The sequence below is a fragment of the Populus nigra genome, chromosome 4 (genome assembly GCF_951802175.1).
Source record: "Populus nigra chromosome 4, ddPopNigr1.1, whole genome shotgun sequence".
Classification (NCBI taxonomy): Eukaryota; Viridiplantae; Streptophyta; class Magnoliopsida; order Malpighiales; family Salicaceae; genus Populus; species Populus nigra.
The window spans coordinates 9,892,765-9,911,542 of record NC_084855.1 but is presented as its reverse complement, the minus strand read 5'-3'; the positions used below and the strand labels follow the sequence as shown (position 1 = coordinate 9,911,542).

At 33.5% G+C, this 18,778-nt stretch overlaps 2 protein-coding genes across 6 annotated transcripts; one reads left to right on the top strand and one right to left on the bottom strand.

The window, feature by feature from the left end:
* The first annotated feature begins 8,758 nt into the window (after positions 1-8,758).
* Positions 8,759-10,295, top strand: LOC133690917 (protein JINGUBANG-like). The gene has a single exon (XM_062111198.1). It carries the CDS (start codon positions 8,826-8,828, stop codon positions 10,272-10,274), a length of 1,449 nt encoding a protein of 482 aa, XP_061967182.1. The 5' UTR covers positions 8,759-8,825; the 3' UTR covers positions 10,275-10,295.
* Positions 10,296-12,424: 2,129 nt separating this feature from the next.
* On the bottom strand, positions 12,425-17,019 carry LOC133691139 (inactive protein kinase SELMODRAFT_444075-like). Of its 5 annotated transcripts, XM_062111489.1 has the most exons (9): positions 16,655-17,019; positions 16,428-16,561; positions 15,550-15,644; positions 14,868-15,088; positions 14,043-14,768; positions 13,735-13,895; positions 13,288-13,364; positions 12,865-13,189; positions 12,425-12,737 (listed from the first exon to the last, which is right to left on the bottom strand). In XM_062111489.1, the coding sequence occupies exons 1-9, from the start codon at positions 16,842-16,844 to the stop codon at positions 12,588-12,590; spliced, it is 2,079 nt and encodes a 692-aa protein (XP_061967473.1). In that variant the 5' UTR covers positions 16,845-17,019; the 3' UTR covers positions 12,425-12,587. The 5 variants fall into 5 exon arrangements, with proteins under 5 accessions (XP_061967473.1, XP_061967471.1, XP_061967476.1 ...); XM_062111487.1 differs by having other exon boundaries at positions 14,043-15,088; positions 16,655-17,018; XM_062111492.1 differs by lacking the exon at positions 16,655-17,019 and adding an exon at positions 16,065-16,238 and having other exon boundaries at positions 14,043-15,088; positions 15,531-15,644; positions 16,428-16,560.
* Between the last annotated feature and the right edge of the window lie 1,759 nt (positions 17,020-18,778).

Genomic DNA, 18,778 nt, shown 5'->3' with positions numbered 1-18,778 from the left:
AGGGAGCGGTGTCAGATGATGTGGCACGCTATGCTTGGCAATGATTGAATATGTTTCCCGTAAACCGGGCCTTGCTTGGTTGGATTTCAAATGTGATGATGACCAATAACTGATCCCATCTATTAACGGCGGTAGATTAATTAAACTGACCAAGATGCTGCCCATTGAAGCAAAGATTGATATGCAATTGATTTTTTTATTTATTAATATCATAAAATAAGAAAAAAATAATAATTCAAGAACAGACAGAAACAATTGGGCAAGTAGGATCTATTATTACACATGATTCAGCAACGTCTTTATACTCTTAAATTCAAAAAATATATATGTTTTAATTACTTGGTCAATATGCCTGGTCAAATGTTCTATTTTATTGGATTAATTTGTTATCTTATTTTTTATTTTAAAAAATATTATTTATATATATATATATTTAAAAAATATTTTAAAAAAGTAATAGCTGCTATACTTCATAATACTATTATTATATTTTATTTAATGATTAAAACATTATTATATTAAATATTTCAACTTTATTATTAAATATCTTTTTTTAAAAAAAAGTAACCACCCTCGTAACCCAAACCAGGATCTTCAACAACAAAAAGAAACCTAGATAAGAGGTTGATGTCGTGTATAAGAATTCATCATTCTCAAACCTAGAAATTCATCAATCTCACACCCACCCATGTACAATCTCGCCCTCTCTCCCTCTTTATAATAAATAAAGCTAAAAGACCATGCTAAAAGTCAAAAGAGTTGCAAATATCCATTTCAACAGAAACATATACAAGCCCAAATAGCTCCAAGCCATCCAAATGTTAGTTGATGGACGTGTGTTGGTTGCTGCTGTGAGGATCGGGGTTGAGTCGTGATGGTTTTGCTAAAAGGATGAAGAGTGGGTGCTGGGTTGGTTCGGTTCGGTGAGAGGAAGAAGAAAGAACTGGTTTTGATTGATGATTTACCAGACCAGTCGGTGTGGGCATCTTGAGAAGGCTCGAGAGAATTATAGATAAGAACTCAGTCTACTTCACTAGCATGTAAACGCATCTACAAACTAGATGATAAACAAAGACAATCAATGAGGGTTAGTTGTGGATTAGACCCTGCAAATCAAGCCCTAACATCCCTCTGCAAGAGGTTTCCTAACTAGGAAAATGTAGAAATAACAGACGTCGGCTGGATGTCTAAGATGGAAAAGCAATTATATGATCAAGGGCTTGTTATTCCCAAGAACAAATGAGGCCCTTATTAACAATTGCCTTTCTCTAACTAATCTGACACTGAATTATTGCGCATCCATAATTGATGCGAACTTTGCACCTGGCTTTTTGCTCCAAGCTTTCTACCTTGAAGTTGAATTTCAGCCCAAGAATCATTTGTTGTGAGGTGATCACAAACAGCAAATTGAAGTACCTTCTGCCTCTCCTAAATTTAAACTCATACGAATTCTAGGTTTTTTTAAAAAAATTTAACATATTCACCATATAGATCTATAGAACATACAAAATATAATACCAAATCAAAATTTGAGAACTAATGGATACAATTACCACTATTTGGACTGAACTAGGATAAAAATAAAAATTGACGAGCTGCGGTCAGATGTGCAAAGAGTGGGCAACAAAGCGTTTAAACTCACTCGATGGAGTCTGAATCGGAGATGTAAGCGGGAACGCTCTCTCTGGCCTTGAAAGTTGAAACATAACAAAAACAGAGCAGAGCATGGGACCCAACCCATATTAGTGATTTATGCAGACTCAGTGGCCCAATCTAATTTTCATACAGAAATGTAAATGGGTAAGTTCAACTGCCCGTTGACTTGGAAAAAACAAGGTGCAACTACATGTCACATGACTTAGTGTTCTTCTTATAAATAAAACACAAAGAGAGATCCTTATATCATTATATTTCAATCTATATATTATATCTAAAGTTAAAATAGGTCTGTGTTTCAGTGTGCGTTCAACACAGTTAAATTACAGTTTTACCCTTAACTTTTTAAGTATTGTAGCATACATCTAGAGGTAATTTAGTATTTTTACAGGACTCGGTAGTCATTACAAGAATGAATGATTTAACAAGGTTAAATTAATTTTTTTTAGTTATTAAATTCTTAATTTTTTTGTTCTTTTTAAAACATTGATATAAAGTGTTTTTTTTTTACATTGATAAAAAAATAATTCGATACGCAACAACTGCGTATCGCATTCAATTTATCTAATATATATAAATATAAATATAAATATAAATAGTGTTGATCGATAAGCAGTATAATTGCATCCAATGCTTCATTAAAGCAGGATTCTCACAATTTTGCAAAGTGAAATATCAGCAACTTGGATTTGCATCTCTGGTTATAACTTTTATATAAAGTCCATAGATCCTCACAAGAATTAGCCCAATATTTTAAGTCTTAAAGGTTAAAACAACCTCAATCTGTTTTTAAAGGATCTCTGCTTTACCCCCCTTCCTGGACAATGGAAAGCATGAAGGCTTAATGAGCCTTGTAAATTGTCGTTTCTCAAAATGGGCCTAGATAGGCTAGACACAACGAAGCTAATCTCTAAAGTCTAAAATAGTAGTTGTAACATGCTCTGCGCAAGCCCGGCCTCTAATTATGGAATAAGAATAAGATAAATCTCAACAGGGAAAAAGAAAACCCGTCCATGTACAAATTAAAAGGACTTTAATCTTTGATTTGCCTCACTCTAATTATCAATACACAAAACAAGACTATTTGCCCGCGATTCTACCCCCAGAGGGCATCGCTTCCTGCACTGTAAAACCTGAAGTAGCTATTTAATTTAGTAGTTGAAAATTGAAATCATCATGGGGCAGCAAAAGCATCATCCACCCACTTGACAGAGACTTCATTCTCACTTTTCGACGAAAACAACCATCCAAGAAAACCTTGCAGCCTATCTCGCACCTTGTTCACGCGCTTCCGTTGTCGTATCCGCTGCAAAATCTCCTCTTTATCTCGAGTTTCAGTGGAGTGTACTGGTTTTAGATAGATAAAGCTAGTCACGGAGTTCAGTATTTCCGGGTCCTCCTGGTCTTTCGTACAAGTGTTGGTGCTGTTATTGGTATCTTCGGGTTTTGAGAGAGAAGATTGGGATTCAGACACCAAAGAAGACATTGCGATAAATTAAGAAAAATAAAAGTTTGCCAGTAAAATTGGAGAAAGAATCTTAGCAAGATTAGAGACAGGTGGGAGTCACTGGTGCGTTATGGACCAACTGGCGTGTTCTATTTATAGAAGGGCAAGGAGGGGTTTGGAATCCGTTTGAAAAATTTCCAAATATTTTTTATTTTAGATAAAATATATCAAGATAATATTAATTTAAAACTTTAATTTTTTTTTAAAAAATACTGTAGAACCACAATCCCACGGACAGGGCCTTACTTGGTCGGTTTGGCTGGTTCGAGGTTGCCTGCCTTGGGAAATGGCTTTGGTTTTTCTGATGGAAGGCGGTGACACCATGACTCGGCTCGATGCTTTTAAAATGGTCAGGAATTTCTTAAATCTGATTGGCTCTTCTCTTATCCGTTCTGTCTCACGTTCCCCTTAGCTAAGGGATAACAAATATTGAGAGATGAGCTTCGGCGGGAAGCCTATAATGTATTCGCATAGGTTTATAAATTATATTTTAAAATTTTATTTAATAATTTAAGTTATTAAATTAAATTTTTTTAATATAATATTAAAATTTTAATAATCAAATAATTATGAGTTTGAATCTCATTATTTTTATTTATTTAATAAAAATTAAACATAAAATAATATAGATTTATGTAATTTTCAAACTCAAAAACTTTTACTTGAAAAAATATATTAAAAAATAATATAAATTATATCTTAAATCTTATTTAATAATTTAAACTATTAAATTAAAATAATTCTTTTACATTCACAATACCCATTTATGCCTCAACCCGGCAGCAAAAAAATAAAACAAAATGCTTTAAAGTGGATGCTTTTATTTTTAAAGAAGGGGTGCGCGCCGAGTATAGGAATCTGATTCCCATGATTAAGTGCTTAATTACTGATTAAAAAAAAAATTATTACATAATGTATCTGATTATCTTAATCATGTTATGTTAGTGATTGATTATCATTTACCATCTCATTTACACCATTCCATTTTTGTTATTATTTTTATTCTTATTCTTATTCTTCTTCTTCTTTTTGATTAAAAAAATAGTGGTTATCTACTGCAATCTTTTAATTTTTTTAAAGAATAAATACAATTTTTTTATATAATAACTAATAGCTGGGATGACACTCTAAAAAAACATGTTTGAAAAGGGGATTGATATGGATTACAAAAGAACAAATGTTTTTAATTGCAAGAGGTCAAGGTTGCTAAAACTGGGCTAGGGCTAGGGCCATGTAGAGTTGAGATTGGGCCGAACTTGTGTGTTAATCTTTTGCTCATTTGTTTAGAGATTTTCTTGCATGAATTCATAGGTGGGGTTAAAGTTGTGAAAATAATAATAGATTTATTATAGCTCAATTTTATTTCTGTATTTTATATATACAATGAAATAGGATCGATAAAAATTTATATAATTTTCTCAAAGAAAAATTTTAATCCACCCAAATCATAAATAAGACTGAAACCAAGTAAATCTTCTTTAAAAAAATCTAATTTTATCTCGAGTGACAAAGTTCAACCCATTTGAGAAGAAATAATATATATCAAAGCAAGAGAAAAGAAGAAATAAAAAATATTATTTCTTATGCATGATCGTTTGGTTCCTGACCTTGCCTACACCACGGTCGTTTTGTCTAGGAGTGCTTCCGTTTTGATTCCCCATAACACCCACTGTTCTGCTCTGTGCTCTGCAATTTTTTTTTTGTTTTAGAGTAGTGCCTCTAGCTTGCTTAGATATCATGGACATTGTGTTTCTTCCACTTCCAACACTTTCTCCTAGGTCTTTCTTCTCACTTGGATTGTTATCGGGATTTTTTTTGTGGGTGTCAGGCTGTTGTTAAGCTGTCCCCCACCCCCCCTTCTCAGATGAGAAGTTAATATTCTTTTCTTAGCTCAAAATCGCGATGTGTTTGCGTTCCATGTATAGCCGCTTATAAGATTATAATCAATTAATAATTGAAAAAATATTCCTGGGGCATAGCATGGGGAAATTATCTAGTTAAATATTAACCAAACATAATCATAACTTTCTTTGAATTAAAAGTTAAAAAATAATATAAATTATTTTATAACAATATTCATATATCAAATATAACCTAAATATCATGAAAATTTTGCTCTAGGCACAACAAGCCCGGCCCTTTCCAAGATCTCCCTACAATAATGATTTTAATGAAAAAGGTTCCTAGTTTTTTTTGTTGATATCTTACTCGGGATCCCTAGTTCCATGGCTTTCCCTATGTTACACGAATTTTATTTTCATGGTGAAGGTTAGCACCCTGACGGTTTGGGCAACACGGTGGCTAAGTTAGTTCCCGGGAGTAGATGGCTATGGCTAATCCAATAACAAAAGTGGACTCTTTTCCTGATCTGAAAAAGTTGTTATGTCTATGTAATTTGGTAGCCAAAGAGCATACTTTGAGAGCCGTTTTAAATCAAAAACATTATGTGATCAAGTATAACTTGTTCTTTTAGCCTAATGCCAAAGACAGTGTCCAACATCTATCACATTAGGAGTCTTCTAACCCTCACAATTACACGAAGCAATTTAATGAACTACATCGTGCATGCATGTCTTGTTACTATATCAATTGTGGACCAAGAAGAATGCTGGGCAATTTGCATTTTACTTTTTCTGCCAGAACAGGCTTATATCTGATAAAGGACAAAACTAGGGATGTACTTTCTCAGTGAATATATAAATACAGATGTAGAGTGAAGTCCAGACGAAGAGAAAGAGTATCAGGAGTGAAATAATGAACAATGACTGATCTAGAGTTGTAGCCTGCCAAGTAGTTTTCAGTTTACCCAGAATTGCACACACAATTATGGATGATTATTACATTAAATTCTCAAGTAAATGGCCCTTACAAGAAACTAGCAAGCAGAGAGTGTTTTAACAATAGGGTAAGCACTCGCTAACCCCCTTTCTCATCTAGTAAACAGTACCAACAGCATCCACAGGTTTCATAGATTAAGCTGAAGCAGGTTTTTTTGACAATAAACAGGGCCTAAGCCCAATGTTGAGAAGACAAACAACTCATCCAGAGAAGTGCAGCTCATCTAGGGTAAAAATCCACTCCCATCCCTTACAATGGTCAAAATTAGCAAACCAATCTATGCATCTTGTCTTTAATTTAGAACAGATGTGACGAATACGAACCTTCCAAGACTGGTTGGAAAATAAGACAGTAGGAAAAATATTAAGCAATCCATATGCATACCTTTCTTCCTCGTGGAAAAGTGGTTTGTGTTTTGATATTCAGATCTATCAGAAGGAAAGAAAGAAAGAAATGGTACTAGGAGAATATTTAAGGTAGGATGTCTCTAGATACAAGATACAAATATAGCACAAATAGAAGAGAGAGATAAAATTGAAATTGATAATAATATAGTAAATATAGTAAATAGTCTATGTAATTTATTTAATTAATGAGATACAAGAAAAAATTAAATATTTGTTTTATACTTAATATGTATTATTATCAAATTTATAATATTTGTAACAATGAATAAAGATTATTATTATTATTATTATTTATATGGAACATTAAATTTTTTAACTAACTTAAAATGATAGTTTCTCAACTCACATTTACAAAGAGAATAATATAACTAAATTATAATTTACTCCATCATTAAATTATCTCTTCAAATATGTTCAATAATAAAATAAATAATTAAACCAATTATATATCAAATAAAATATTTGTATCCACATAAAGTTAAAATATTACACAGTTGAAAATAAAAGATAATAATTTTAATATAAATATTTTTTTTTTGTTATCATTACACCTCTTCATCATTAAATTCAATTTATTTAAAAACATATCTAATTTGTATTTCTCTATATTATGTATATTTTAATTATTATATTACTTTTCCAATAATGATATTCCTTTTCTTTCATAATGTTAAAAAACCCGTTCAATAAAAAAATTATATTTTATACTTTTTTAATATGAAACATTCTATAATTGATTAATTAATTTTATTCCATTAAAAATAATAAATTAATCTAATTAATTTCTTTTTTCATTGTTATAAATTATTAAATTGTATAAAATAGTTCATTATTTATTTTTTGTAATTGATTTTTCTATATTAATTTGATGAGATGAAAAAAACTAAACTTTTATAAAATAATTTATTGTTTATTTTGATCAATTTATTTTTCCATATTAATTTGATGAAATAAAAAACCAAATTCTTAATACAATTATATTTTTAAAAATATTTTTAAAATTTAAAATATTGATATGTGTGTGTAAGTGAGTGAGACAAAGAGAGATAAAAACATATTTAAAAATGACTAAAAAAAACATAAAACTATAGATGGCTCGTCGTTCATTTAAACAATGTGATGATGTTTATAATTCTTATGAACCTTCTCGTTAATTTCTAAGTTTTATTATCAAATTCTGGTCAACTAACTATTTATTTAGAAAAACATTAATTTTCAGTTTCATTTTTATCAAAAAAGACATGAAAACACTTCACTCAGTATTATAAACATAAATTTAACATTAAAAAGTGCTTTTAAATAATAATTGATACACTAATTTAATTTTAAACTTAAGATATCTAGAACTTTAAATTCATGTATTATCCAAATTCAACTATAAAATTGGCCAAATGAGGTGTCTATAAACTCCTGAGTTTATATTTGATGGTGATCTTGTTCAGTAATTTGATCAAATTATATATGTAATTAACATTTTCTCTCTCTCTTTTCTATATTCTCATATGATTTTGTGGTTTTGTATTGTTTAGTTTTGAGATCTAATGGTAAGTTAATTAAAATTAATAATCGGATCTTAATGCAAAACAGAGATTGAGATTGAAATTATGATATGTCTAAAGGAAGTTGAAAAATAAAAACCTGGTTTTGTTTCTTTCATGTACCTTGTAATTCCCTCTTTAGAAGGATATAAAATTGGCTAAAAATTGTATTTAAAATTGAGAGAAAACCCCCCCTTTTTTTTTTCTTGACATCACAACCAAATGTTCTCCGTATGAACAACCAAACCCTAAGTAATATTTATTCCTTAATTAGTGTTTGTTTTGTTAGTAAACGCCACCCTGGGAAAGCAATTAGTGGCAGGAATGGCAAATTAAACTGATACAAGTTTTGTTTCAATTACAGCAAATCTAACCTCGTCATGCTCTGCCTGATATAGCAAATTTGGTCCAACCAGAAAACGTTTATAGTAATCATATATATTCTCAAGTATTCCCATCATTAAAAAAAATAAAAATAAAAACCCTCACAAAATTAACAAAATCTTACTGGGCTCTAGTAAATTAAAAAAAAAAAAAAAACTATCCAAATGCTGTCCGAAAATAGCAATTAAAGCATCCACCACATAATAAAACAGCCAATCCCAACTCATGAGATTAACAATCCCTGTTTATCATTAGTAAAGGAACCCAAATCTCTCTCTTCAAGCAGTCACGAAGCTGAACGTGAACACGTGTCAGGATCCCACGTCCCATATCTTGTCTACCGTTAATTTTCCATCTATTTATGCATCTAAGGACTCCCTCTCTTCTCTCCCGCCTTCAGTTTCTCTCATGTTACTAACAACATTTTTTTTTTTTAATTTTCCTATCAATTTCTCATTTCTCCTTTGTTTTTGACCCTCTTTACATTGAGGAAGAATGATGAACGGAGGAAGAGGAGGAATAGGCTCAAGAATGGGAGATGAAGAAGAAATAGGCACAAAGTTTGTTGACACAGGAAACCATATGCCGAGATCGAAATTCGGTAACATGATGCATTCTGATCCAAACCTTTCAGCAACAGCAGCGGCAATACCCCGCGATGAAGTTTTCGGCTATCGAAATAGCAGTGCTTCCTTAACAGGTCCTGCCAGTTTTGACCCTAACAGGATGAGCTGTGAGGGGTCTCCTATGACCATGTCACCATGGAACCAAACCGGTGGTGGTTCCAATTTTCCGTGGTCATTCGAAGAAAACCTTCCTCAAAATGGGCTAATTGGTTCGCTTGTTCGCGAAGAAGGTCACATTTATTCCTTGGCTGCAACCAAGGATCTTCTTTATACAGGTTCTGATAGCAAGAACATTCGTGTGTGGAAGAACTTGAAGGAGTTCTCTGGATTCAAATCGAGCAGCGGTTTGGTGAAAGCCATAATAATTGCTGGTGAGAAGATTTTCACCGGTCACCAGGATGGCAAGATACGGGTATGGAAGGTTATCCCAAAGAATCCAACAATACACAAGAGATCAGGAACATTGCCTACATTAAAGGAAATACTCAAGAACTCTATCAGACCAAGCGCATACGTCCAAGTTCGAAACCGTTCTTCTCTTTGGATCAAGCATTGTGATGCCATTTCATGTTTGACCCTCAGCGAGGACAAAACCCTTTTGTATTCTGCTTCCTGGGACCGGACTTTCAAGGTATGGAGAATCTCAGACTCTAGATGTCTTGAATCAATCAATGCCCACGATGATGCTGTTAATTCTGTCGTGGCGAGTCTAGAAGGCTTGGTGTTCACAGGCTCAGCTGATGGAACGGTGAAGGTGTGGAAACGAGAGCAACAAGGCAAAACGACAAAGCATTCTCCTGTTCAAACATTGTTGAAACAAGAGAGTGCGGTTACATCATTGGCCGTGAACACCTCTGGTTCGGTTGTGTACTGTGGGTCCAGTGATGGAATGGTGAATTATTGGGAATGCGAGAAGCATTTATCCCATGGTGGGGTACTTAAGGGCCACAAACTTGCTGTTCTGTGCCTCGCAGCCGCGGGGAATCTGGTCTTTAGTGGATCAGCTGACAAGACCATATGCGTTTGGAGAAGGGATGGCAAGCTTCATGCATGCATATCTGTGCTGACAGGGCATACTGGACCTGTGAAGTGCCTGGCGGTGGAGGTGGATCATGAGAAATCCAAAGACGGTGATCAACGGTGGGTTGTGTACAGCGGGAGTCTGGATAAGTCTGTGAAGGTTTGGAGTGTGGCTGAGATGGCACCTGATATGGCCATGATGGAACAGCAGCAGCAATATCAGCAACATATTGGTTCTGATGCAGATTCATTGCCATCCGATGAAAGCAGCAGAGCTGGTAAGAACAGGGGGAAGTAATCTCCAGATCCTTAAACTTTAATGGCAAGATGTAATCAAGATTAATCTAATTATTAAACATTGTGAGTTAGTGAAACAAAGAATCGATTCCATTCTTTCCTTGTTGGGTTTGATTGACAATGGAGTCTGGGGTTGGGGATAGCCATGCTGGGGTTTGCGGCTGGTCATCTGTGAGGGAAGAGGAGTTTGGCTGTATTTTTCCAGTAGTATTGTATCGAACGTTGTAAGACTATTGTGGATTAAATGAATGACTGTCTGACTATTGACAAGCACATTTTATAAAATGAAGTTGTTCGTCTGATTTGCATTTCAAATTGAAAAAACAAGTGGGGATGCTTGCACGGTGATCATAATTTGTCAGGCTGTTCGATCAAATAAGGTTCGAAGCTCAAGTGTTTTATAATTTAGTAACCTCGCAAATCGAACTTCAATCCCTACCAGATATTCTGTAATATAAAACAGGTTAATAACAAGATGCTACTACGAGTACGATTGTTTTTTGCCATTAAAAAATGTTTTTAAAAATATTTTTTAAAAAAATTATTTTGAATTATATTTTTAAATTGTTTTAATATGATAATATTAAAAATAAATTTTAATATATATATTTTTTAATATATATATATTATTTTAATATATTTTTTTAAAAAAGCAACTATTACAATCTTAATGTAAACAAGCCACTTAATCAGCAATTATCTTACTGATAGATAATTGTTTTTTTATGAATAATGAAGGGTTTTTATCATGGGTCTGCTACCTGATTTCAAATGAATAATCAAAGTTTTTTTTTGTTTTTCTTTTTATTCTCTGCTGCATGAATTATCCACACCACAGACTTTCTTCCTTCCTTTTTATGCCACAGGCTGAAAGTTGTTTTTTGGAGTATATTCGAAGGAAAGAACTGATGGAATCATCGATGACAATCTCCTCTGGTTACTCTGCCTCGGGAAACACCAAAGATAAAAGACAGCTTGAAAAGAGTTGGCAAGGCAGACTAGACAGTGTGGAATTACCTGCTGAAGGGAGTGGGCATGGTTTTTTTTTTTTTTTTTTTTAATGAGCTGCTAATTAAAATGCATCCCCAAAGAAAATAAGAAAAATTTTCTTCTTGTTCAAAAGGCGTCACGTTGGAGTTTTTTCTTCGCAAATTAAACAAGAAATCAATTTGCATCTAACCTTAAACCTAAATCCATCTGGTTCATATGAGTTTGGATCAACCCGTGGATATGATTATTTTTATAAGATAACATTTATACGTTTATATTGTGAACACCTACAGATTTATATATGATAAATAACTAAATTTAATAAAATAAAAAGACATTAATTACAAAATGTTAAAATAATAAAAGAAAACATCTAAATCTTAACACCATAAAATAATTATAAACTAGTTCATTGAATGGAGAAAAGTAGATTTGTCGTAATGAAATTTAATGAAATAATTCATATGAAAGCGAAAAGAAAAATAATAAGTGACGCCTGATGCTTTAAATCTTCCAACAATAATCTCTTGGCAATATTTTTGTTAGAAAAGTGAACCTCTAATCCCTCAACTTTTTAAATCTTTTTGTCTTCATTTGAATTCCGTCATTATATAATTTAACGAAGTTAAATTTTTAAACTCGCACTCTGAAAAAATTATGCTAAAATAATAAATAGTAATATTATATTAATTATTTTGACATAAATGTTTTTCAATTAGATGGATGTAGAGAAATCCGAGAAACTAATTATGGTAGAACACAATTTTAAAATCAAAATATTTGATATATAAAAGAAAATGAAAAAAAAATTGGAACCAAGTGCCCTAACTAATTCTGTGTGTCTATACATGGTAGAACACAATTTTGTCTTCATTTGAGTTCGGATAATGTTAGGTTTTGGATTGAAAACGCCAGATCCATAACTCTTTTGCGGACAGGTTTGGGTCGGGTTGACAGATTGGGTTCATATTTGCCATCTCTAGAAACACATGCATGTGAACGAGAATGCACTGGTGCTCATGCTATCGTCTCTTCTATTTTCATCAATTTAAAATTTAATGTCCACATGCTATAGTAAATCAGTAATAAATGTGCGAGAGACACTCCATGACAAATTTCTGGAGAACGATGACGTTCAAAGATAATTGGATCACCGGGAAGTAAAAGAAGAATCATGTCACCATTTACGTTAGAAAATAGGAAAACAGCTCACCCATGGAAGATACGAACTGTGCTCAGCTATACATTTAACAGAAGATCACCTAACCCCAAAGCCCATATCATTATACAAATAGGTTGGTGCTAACTACTGCAAAATCATTTTTCAGTGAGAAAGCTTACGAGAATGACCCCTCCTTCCGTCAGGCTGTGTGTTCAAGCTCACACCATGCAGACGGCCACTTCTATTGCCAACTGAATTCAAGTCTAAGCTCAGAGGAACTGCCAAATCTCCTCCCTCAAGTATTCTAAGGACCTGGTAATTCCCAAGTATGAAAAACATGTGGTTATCCTTCACTTCAGAGAATGCTCTGGTGCCGTTAAGAGCATAAGGCACCAAATATGTCATAAATAGATTAGAAATACCGGCAAGGAAATCGTACCTTTGACATTGGAGGTCTGGTCTCTGGATCTTGACGGAGACACAAGGAAGTGGCTACGCCCACAGCTTGTAGTTGATAGGCAAAGACAGGGAGTTGTTCTGAGGCCAAACATGGATCCAGTAATTGATAAATATTTTCCAAGGCATGACATGGTTCTAATGCAGAGACAGGGTGGATCAAGTCAGATAAAAAATTCTGTCCCTTGTAAAATTGCAACTTGCTGATTCTTTGACCTGTCATTAGCTCTAATAAAACCACTCCAAATGCAAATACATCAACTGTCGGCGTAGTCTTTCCACTATTGATATACTCTGGTGCAAGATACCTGGATTTTGGCAAGTCATGATGTAATCTTTCCTGTTTAAGCATAAATTCAAAATTCAACAGCAATGAACATGAGGAGAAAGCAGGTTAGAGAAGTACCCTGAAGTTCTATTCACTCGCCCTTCGCTACTGATATTACATTCAGCGTGCCACCTAGCTAGCCCAAAATCAGCAACCTGAAACAAAACAGCACCATGCATATTCCATCATTGTTGGCATGCTCATGATAATCAATCAGCTGATCATGTGATAAAGCACTGAACATAAATGATATCTAATTTTGCTTAAAAAAAAAGATTTTCAACAAGAAAGAATCTCCATTGAAATTAAGACATAGTTTTTTTGGGCATTTTCTTTTTCGGGATTGTATTTTTAAAGCCAAGGTTTTGGGCATTCTATTAATGCAAGCATGGATTTTTGTTTTCACACAAGCAGGGCATGGATCTTACAAATTATAATCAGGGACAATTGAAGATGCGATCATGATCCTTGTAACTTAAAGAATGAAAGCTCATGCTTCTAAGAAATAAAAATTAAATTTAGTACCATAGGTTCAAAATCATGGGTTACGAGGATATTATTAGGCCTCATGTCTCTGTGCACCACACAACCCACTCTGCAATCTTCATGAAGATACCGTAAACCTCTTGCTGTCCCGATTGCTATTTTCATCCTTAGGTTCCAATCTAGAGGTGGTCTTTTGTTTCCTGCAATCACAGAAGTTCAGTCAAAGTGTTAGTCATTTTACTGAGCCAAATTCAGAAGCCAGAAGATATTGAGAGCACAAAATCAAGAAAACCATCAAAAGAAGCGCACTATTCTTGATGCAAACAAAGACAAAAAAAGATGACTACCGTGTAAATGGAACTCCAGTGACCTATTGCATATGTACTCGTAAACCAATACTCTCTTCTTGCCATCAATGCAAAACCCAATTAACAAAACAACGTTCCTATGTTGTGCACAGCTCAATACCCTCACTTCCCTGCAGAAATCAGCATCTGCTTGAGAGCCACCATACTTTAAGAGCTTCACTGCAACTACCTGCCCATCCCTTAACACCCCCCTGTAAACATTGCTAAAACCACCTTCCGCCAAGAAATTCATATCCGAGAATCCTTCTGTAGCTTCCTCCAGCTCCTCATAAGAGAACTGTCTTGGAGGTTTTCCAAAAGTGGGTGCCTTGTGTTGGCACAAAGAACATAAAGGAGGGGGCACTGAAGAATTTCTACCTAAAGAAACTGCATGTTTGATACCTGAGCTTACAGTCTCTTTTTGATGGCTATGGTCGAGCCTCCCAGCCCGAGCATCTCGATCATATTGCACAAACTTATCAAGAAGAGTTCTTGAAGTTGGGGATTTAATTTCGCAAGTATTTTTGCAATTTCGGGTTATGGGGGCCTTCTCATCAACAATGTGGTTTTGGGGAATCCAAAATACACTCTTCTGATCACTGGTTACAGCTGATATTGGGTCTGTTGATAAAGAAATGATTCTTTCCCCATCAGAGTACATAGATCTAAGCTGGTCATCGTAGTTGCTTTGATTATTTTTTGATTTGTATTTTTCTTCATTCAGTCCTACAAAAAGAGGATTTTTTTCATAAACAAGAAAAGGCGGCATTTCTGTATCATTGCTTAATGACGATGAATCTTCTCTGGTTTTTGAGTATGAAGTACTTTGTTCTTCAGGGCTGCTCACTGGAGTAGAATGCTTCTTACTGTGTCCCAGCAGCTTTCCGACATCCATTCCTGGTGAAGAAGCAGCAGAATAGTATGGGGTTTGGATTTCATTCGAGCTTCCCAAGTTAAGCCTAAGGACTTTTGCTTTAGAACCTTTCATTACAACAATGTTGCAGTGAAGTTCCTCTATGCAGTGCTTCAGCTCTTGCCTGAGTTTTCTGTTTTAGCAGAATAAGACACGATATCAATCAACCTTTAATTTTAAATTTCTCAATATGCTCAGAGGTGAATAACATAACACTATCAACACCATAAATATTTATCGCTATTGTTGTTGTTGTTATCATTATGGTGGAAAACATCAGTAAATTTAAACGAGAAGTTGAACCGCAAATATTTAACAGAGTGGAAGTTCACATGGATGTCAATATGCGACACCAGCAACATGTCAACAACGCTACAGAAACTCATCAAGCATGTATCCCAAGTCAACTAAAGGAGGAAGATTACTGTAACTTAGAAATTATAAAAGTCCTTGGTATTTAAAACTCTCCACTGTTACCACATGCCAAATTAGAAAACAAGTAACTTGTTATCAGCATGACCATTGATCACTGACCAACCAATTACTATAGTAGTAGCTCAGATATAAGAAAATACTTTTTTGATGTGTAATTACTTGTCCAGTACAACCCAGTTGGCTCCATTGCGCCTTGCTTCAGCTGCCACGACACTGCCGGGTGTACTTGATACCACCTTAATCCTTACTCCAACCTACGATCAATAAAACAACATCAGCTACCTTAACGAGTTCATGCATATAGCTATAATCCTCATTATATGAATGTGCTTTATCCTCGAATCAAAAACTCGATCTTTAAGATTTTCATTTATCTGTTTGGAATTTTTCACCTTTTTAACATCACTATCCGCGAATCTAACACTTGATATTTTTTTTTTCTTTATCTATGTGGACTTCTTTTCACCTTTTTAACACGATTGTGACAATCAGTAGCATTTTGTATCACTCCTGGAATTTCTGGATCCAAAATAAAGTACCCCAAGTTTTATTACTAATTTATTGCTTCAAGTACCTTCAATTCTCACATGGGGTGTACAAAATGTTCCCCAAAGCATGCGATATGGGGCACTATGACTAATAATTTATAAATAAACAAATAAGTAAAAACGCACCCAAGTCCAAATATAGCACATGATCGGGGGGGTCCTTAATTGATCTCCAGAACTAGCATTTCCAAGCACATGCTATTCCCGTCATTAACTCAATTTGTTTGCATTTGACAACACACCTCAAGGCCTGTTTGGGATCCACACCAACCTTCTATTCTCTCACACCACTCCAGATTCCTAGAAACATGATTATATGCATTTTTTTTTCCTTTACGAGAGATTCATAGAATATGGGTCTATACAATGGCATAATTAACCAAGGAGGAAAAATAATTTACAAATTTAAGAGAAAGGAATACCAAACAGACAAAAAGAAGAAGAAGAAGGGAAGCAGGCAAGTGGACAAATGGGTAAATTCAAGCTAACCTCGATTTGGTTATGAAACTGAAGCACCATCTGAGAACAATTCTCAGATATTTCGCAAACACGATCCGGCAACCTCTCAAGTTGATTGCTCCCACAATCTCCTGCCAACCTCGGAAAATTCCAGAATTTTTTACCTACGCACATCAGACACGATAAATAATCCACAATTCAAAACAAGAAAGTTGGTAACAAAAGGAGATTTTTCAGCAGTTGAGAATCTGTATTACCGGATTTTTCGTTTGAAAAGACAGCAAGCAACGTTATGCAATCTCCAGGATGGACAACGTGAGTGAGAGCCCAAGCCAATGCTGCCTTGGACATCACTTTCTCTGCTTTCACTGCGATCACCACTTGGTCTGCCACCGTGTTCGTGGCGCGTTGCTGGCTCTGTTGTTGTTCAGTTTTCTCCTGAAACATCACGCCGTCGAGTTGAAGATGCCGGCAAAATTCAGGAACCTTTTGGCGTGAATTTGACAGTGAAATTTTGGCTCGCTTAGGTTTTATATGTGACGATCGCGTAAGAAGGGAGTGGTTTCTTAAACGGTCTAAAGTGAAGGGCAGTTTTGGGATTTACGAACTGTGGCTAGTTGACTGTGGTTATCAAGAAGTTTAAGGCCCGGATTTTCCTTTTCTTGTAAAAATGAACTTAATGTTTTTTTTAGAAATAAAATGAACGTAACGTTGTCTTCAATAAAGAAGATAATAAATAGTAGTAGCTAGCGTTTGAAAATGTGATTTAAATTATAATTTTTAAAATTATAATTTTTTTATTTAATTTTTTTATATTTATAGATTGTTTTGATATGTTAATATCAAAGATAATTTTTAAAAAATAAATAAATTTTCAAATGAAAAATACTTTAAAAAGTAATTATTACCCTACTTTCAGATATTTTTTTAATTTTTTATTATTAATAATGTAAGGAGTTGATGGATAAAATTTGTTTCATTTCATTAGGTTGAATATTGAAGCTACCACATAGGTTTTAATTATAAATATATTATGCTTTCCTGGAGTTTGAGTCATTAAAAAATTAATATTAATTAATGTAGGAATTTGTCTAAATATATGTTTTTACTAACGAACTAAAAAGAAAGTACTTTTAAAAAAATATTCAATAATATAAATTTATGAACTTTTAGCAACAAAAATCCATTAATTTGATGGTTATTAAAAGAAAAGAAAACTTGTATTTGTTTCCCTATTGTATAATTTATCCTGATGAAGTCGTGAAAATTTTCACATAAAAAATGAGCTTTCCTTGGCTAACTATGTCTCGGGTTGGATTGTTACTGATAAATCAGTTCCTTGTGGGAAAAAAATATATATTAATGCTTATATTTGTAGAGGTGTGAAGAGATAATTATATACTTTAAAAGAAAAATAAAGTTACCTTGCACCATCACTTGCCTCCCTTTTAAGCCTTTTAAACATATATATATATCGAAATACTTTAATAAAAATTAAGAAAATACTTACCATAAAAATGTTACCTTTTTTGGCTAGGATTATATAAAAATATTTTATCATGGTTGTGTTTGCATGAGGGACGGGTGCTTGATATTTATGGGTTTTGTTAGATTTTGATGTATGAGATCTCTTCATGTAAATTATCGCCAATGTTTATGGACAATAATACGAGAGAGGTGAGTTTAGTTTTTTTGTGTGCATTTTAAAAAAAAACATATTCAATGAGTAGTAAAAAGATTAGAGAATGATATGTCTCATTCTTTTTTCTGGAGACATGCATGTGGCTATGGAGATCTAAAGGATCTTAATGGAGATACACGAAGACATGGAGATCCATGAAGATTTTTGTGGAAAGATTCAAGTAGAATAAAGATATAATTTCTATAAATTATCTTATCTTAAATAATATATCATAATGACTGTTTCTTATTTGTTTAGATTGTTACTCTTTTTTTCAAAAATTATTAAAGATATTCTTTAGAGATCAATCTCTTTATTTATTTTTTCAATGAGCGCAATATGATACTCTTCTATGTTATGCTCATGATCATGGGATTGATATTCATTCTTCAGGCTGATCTTAGAGAAAAATTGATGAAGATAGTCGCATAAAGTTTATGCGTGTAGAAAAATTATGCGTGTGCGTCTATTGCAAAGAAAGAATCATGCAGTTGTACTTTAAAAAAAATACATAGAGGTGTGTGACTGGCCTGGAAGAAAGCAAACGAGACAGATAAGAGATATAAAAAGAGAAGAAAGAGGGGACAAGGGAAAAAAATAGTTTTGAGCCCTGGTGTCCATAGTTTTTTTTTAATATATATATATATATATATATATATATATATATATATATATATATATATATATATATATTCAAATA

Bases quoted from the DNA above. Each gene is read 5' to 3' on its own strand.
- LOC133690917 (XM_062111198.1), top strand. From the start codon at position 8,826: ATGATGAACGGAGGAAGAGGAGGAATAGGCTCAAGAATGGGAGATGAA.
- LOC133691139 (XM_062111487.1), bottom strand. From the start codon at position 16,844: ATGTTTCAGGAGAAAACTGAACAACAACAGAGCCAGCAACGCGCCACG. The intron at 13,896-14,042 runs GTAGTCATCTTT...CTGTGATTGCAG, and splicing joins ACTGGAGTTCCATTTACACG to GAAACAAAAGACCACCTCTA. The intron at 12,738-12,864 runs GTACGATTTCCT...GGGAATTACCAG, and splicing joins CCAGACCTCCAATGTCAAAG to GTCCTTAGAATACTTGAGGG.